The 4,210-nt window shown below is 39.6% G+C and overlaps 1 protein-coding gene across 2 annotated transcripts in view; it reads left to right on the top strand.

The window, feature by feature from the left end:
* ADGRD1 (adhesion G protein-coupled receptor D1) overlaps positions 1-4,210 on the top strand; it is a 299,472-nt gene that overhangs the window by 239,848 nt on the left and 55,414 nt on the right. For both annotated transcript variants that reach the window (XM_019507071.1, XM_019507072.1), the window contains one exon: positions 2,890-2,981. In XM_019507071.1, coding sequence (XP_019362616.1) covers positions 2,890-2,981 — 92 coding nt within the window. The remainder of the gene's footprint in view (positions 1-2,889; positions 2,982-4,210) is intronic.

Below are 4,210 nucleotides of genomic sequence, written 5' to 3'. Positions count from 1 at the left end.
GTATTCTCATTGGGCTGGATCAAAAATCCACGAGAGTCTTTCCATGAACTTTGGTGAGCTTTGGATCAGACTGGAGGTAATTAGCCCCTGTACTCCCAGTAGCTTCAGTGTGAATGCAGGGGCTCATTACTGCCTGGGCCTGCTGACTCGAAAGAAACTTTTGTCTGAAAATAATCCCCTATGAGTCATAAAGCCTAGACTCTTGCCATTGCCTGTATTTTTAAAGTGGCAGAATGTGGTCAATCCACTGCAAGCAGCACTGCAAGTCCCTACAGCATTAGAAGGCAAAATAACTGCAGCTGTGAAACAAATATGGCCCTTCAGAAAAAACAAGCAGCAAGAACAGCCTACACTTCTCTTATCTAAATGTTTGTTCTCCCAGTCTGAACATTTTAATATGTGAGGTCTCTGTATTTGGTCGTGTCTTCCTATTAGGCTCTAAATCTGAAATAACTTTAGCCTTGTGTTATTTTGTCAGTTAAAATATAATGAGTGTTTCACTGACTAAATCTCCTCCTGTTCAAGTTGTTGAGAAGGTATTTATGCCAGATGTCAAAAAATCACTGGGGAAACCATTCATTGGCTCTATGCAGTTTAGGATGGGAATGCAACTGCTTCCTTACTTTGCTTGCTAGAACATTAATAAGACATTCGCATCTGATCAGTTTATTCAAGCTGGATGAAAATATGGTTATTCTCAAAACAGCTTATCTGCCTAAAAACTGCTTTTTAACCTTCTTGCACAAAAGTCACTTCTGATTTAACCCACTCTGTGCAAAGACTTTTTTATTGTGAGTATTGACAGCACATTCAAACTGCACAGTGAGTATATTAGATTAATACATACATGACTTTTCAGTTAACGTGGGCTATTAAAACAGGGATTTGCCAATTATTTGATGGCCCTTTTTAGTAGTAAGATCCCAGCATTTCTTTCCTGGAGAACAGTGATATTAGTGATATACCCTAAATGACATGTCGTGACAAAGACTTCACTGGAGCAAAAGAGCAAAGGGTTTATACTACTAGCATTTCAGAAGTCCCCTTGGATCACTGAAGTTTAAGTTTTCAGTCATTTCTCATTCGGTTTCTATTGCATAAAATTCTGAAACTGAAATTTGCTTGCAAATACTTAATGTTCAGTCCACTGGAAAACAAATCTGTTTCTGCTTGTTTTAAGCAAGGGCATCTAGCTATATTAATAAGTTACTGTAAAGCAGGCTAAGGTATGAATCTACAGCATGCTTTCTACTTCCGTGGCTGCTGGTAAATATGCTCTTATCTTGCAGCATATATGAGGTATCTTACCCTGTTTTCAACTACCGTGCATTTACTGCTGGGTAGCTAATGTGCTCTCAGTTCATATTCTACTGTTCTTCATGGTAATTTGTTTTCATAGGCATGTCTGGGACCTGATGACCGGTTCCTAAAGGTTCATAATTAATTTGGATTTGATTCGGCATTTCACCCACAACTTCCACTGAACCTACTAAGGAAATACTCAGAGCAACCAACTCTTATTGCTTGCTCCTGCCTTTCTTTGGTTTCAATGGGAATTTTGCCTGAGTAGAATTTGAGTGAAGACTCAGCAGTCAGCTTACTGGCTTTAGTGAGACCCTCATGTGAATAAACCCTGTAAAATCTGACCCTATTCTCTAATTCCATATATCACAGTTAAAATACTCATTTAAAATGAGTTCTGTCTAGGTGAGAAGCAGGAACCACTGCACTCTCCTTTTTTCCACCTGCTTTCTCTTTATTTTTGCTCATGCTGATCCTGTCCTTAATCCCTCATCCTTAGCTTCATGCTAAACAACACGCTCTGCCGTTTGCTGTACAGCTTTGGCCAAAAAGGGAGAAATACGCCTTTTACTTTCTCTTTCTCTCTCTCTTTTAAACCTAAGGTCTTTTGACAACAAGGCTGTCTTGCTGAGTCTCCTTTAAATGGCAAAGTTTTTTCCTCTCTTCCTTCACCTGTGACTCCAGAGGGGATGGCAAACATTCCTTTGTTCCATTTTTTCAATGTCAGTCTTTTCAAGATTTCCTAGATTTCTGGTGGGAGTTCGTTTCATTATATGGATGTTTCTGTCGGGCCTGACATCAAACATAGCATGCCTTTTGAAAAACTGAGTTCAAGCTTAATTTTTTTTTCCCCTTGCTTCTACTTTGAAATAATCTCGTGGCAAGGTTGCAAGCCAATTTTGGTAAGCAGAAAGAATTCAGCATGGAAAGATTTAATGAAAGGTGCTAAAATACATGTGTGTATGCGTGTGTGTGCCTCACGCATCTCACATTGTTTGTCAGCCACTGATGCAAGTGTAACATGATCCTGCGTGCAGCAAGGTTTTTGAGCCGTATAGTTTTCCTCAAATCCACACTTCTGAGGGTGGAATGGAAAGCCGCTAGTTAATTCATAATCGACTAGTCTTCTTTCAGCACAGTAATCCAAACTTTGTTCTACAGTTTATTAACATTTCTTATTACAAAATAATAAGGTGCAGTGCAAGAAAAGTGCGTGAGCTCTGGCCTCCTTTCTTTTTGTACCAGGACAGCCAGAAAATCAGTGGATCCAGATTTCTGGGAATTTTTCTTGCACAGAGAAATGGATGACGGCAGGAAGCCCCCTCCCCCAGAACCCAGGGGTGTTCTTGGGGAAAACAGCACTAGCTGCCCCAATTATCCTGGGGACTATGGGCAGCAGGCCTAAATGAGAGCAGTCCAAAATTAGAACCTCGTTGTTGCTAAATACAGCACAACTGGTAAAATTAATGGGTTTTGCTGGTTTTGAAGAATACTCCCCTTAATGGACTTTGCATCCCAGGTACATGCTTCCCAGGTACATACAGTCCTCCTTTTCCTAAGTCCTACTTTTTCCCCCCCCTTCTTTAGGTCAATATTGGCATTCTCATTGCGGTCACAAGAGTCATCTCAAGAATCAGTGCAGACAACTATAAGGTGCATGGAGATGCCAATGCATTCAAGTAAGTCTCTTTCTCATTCAAATTGCTCTGCAGCAAGTTAATTGCTTAGAACTAACTGTGCTCTATTACAGGAATATATTCCAGGCTCCTCTTTGTACAGGTAAAATGACCCTGTAGAAGAAAAACTCGGTTAGGGTCAGCAAGTTTGTCTTCCCCATCTTTAATGTAGCCACTGAACATCTATGTTATTATGGAAGAGGGAAGCCGAGTTGAGATTAACTCCTTTTTCAGAAGGATTACATTATTCTCTAGCCATCCTCTAAGAATCCCCCCTCACCTGCTGACTCATGATTTTGTTTTCTATTAAAGCCTTGTTTTATTTCCTCTTGAGAATAGCTACAAAATACTGGCATTAGTTTATACTACAGTACTGCGGCACACCCTCTTTCAAAGGGTACCCATATTCAGCAAAGGATTTAAGCAAATACTTTTCTTTAAGCCGTCTCTATCCACCAAAGCACGTAGGCCCATGCAGAATTCCAACAGAGACGTAGGTCCCATTTTTCTGTATCTAATACACTAGGCTGGTGGCCTCTCAGATCCGGACGTAAGACTAAATGCTAACTTCTAAAGCTTCTGGGGTTGTGCTGTTACATCTGAGAACTTAAAATAACTTGCTGAATTGAGCTGGGACAAGGTATTTTGCAGTTTATGCAGACATTCTTGTATCTCCTGCAGATGCTTTTAACCAAGTACAGAAAGGCTTAATGAGTATATTACTAGGGCACTTGAAAAATGCGTTGACAGCTTGTTTTTTATGTTCAGAGTCCTGATCCATGATATATTGAGGATTTGGTGCTGCTGTCCTGAAATTCTGACATGAAGAGTCATCTTTATGATTAGATCACTTGTGTAATTTCTGAAATGACAGCAGCTTTCCAATATCAGTAGCACTTACCTAATTAAAGTAAGTTTAGTTATTGTATATCTTTTCTGGAGCAAAAGGAAAAACAGTAAATATGTCTGCACAAAAAATCTATAAGATAATTATTCTGTAATGGATTCAAAACCCTGTGAATTACAAAGGCTTGTGGGGCTGGTTTTGGCTGAGTCCCTGTGACCTTCAGAAACATGAACAAACTACCGTAGTTTAGGAGACAAATGACCATATATGTCAATGCCAATGCTGTATTTTCTGTTACTGTTATAAACAGCCTCTATAAATTAATACCAGCTACAGAGATATGCTGTGTAGATCTTTTGGTGACTGGTATTATAAAGAAAAATCA

The sequence above is a fragment of the Gavialis gangeticus genome, unplaced genomic scaffold (assembly GCF_001723915.1).
Source record: "Gavialis gangeticus isolate Ggan-Ray unplaced genomic scaffold, GavGan_comp1, whole genome shotgun sequence".
Classification (NCBI taxonomy): Eukaryota; Metazoa; Chordata; order Crocodylia; family Gavialidae; genus Gavialis; species Gavialis gangeticus.
The sequence above is the reverse complement of the archived record's forward strand: the minus strand, read 5'-3'. Positions and strand labels throughout refer to the sequence as shown.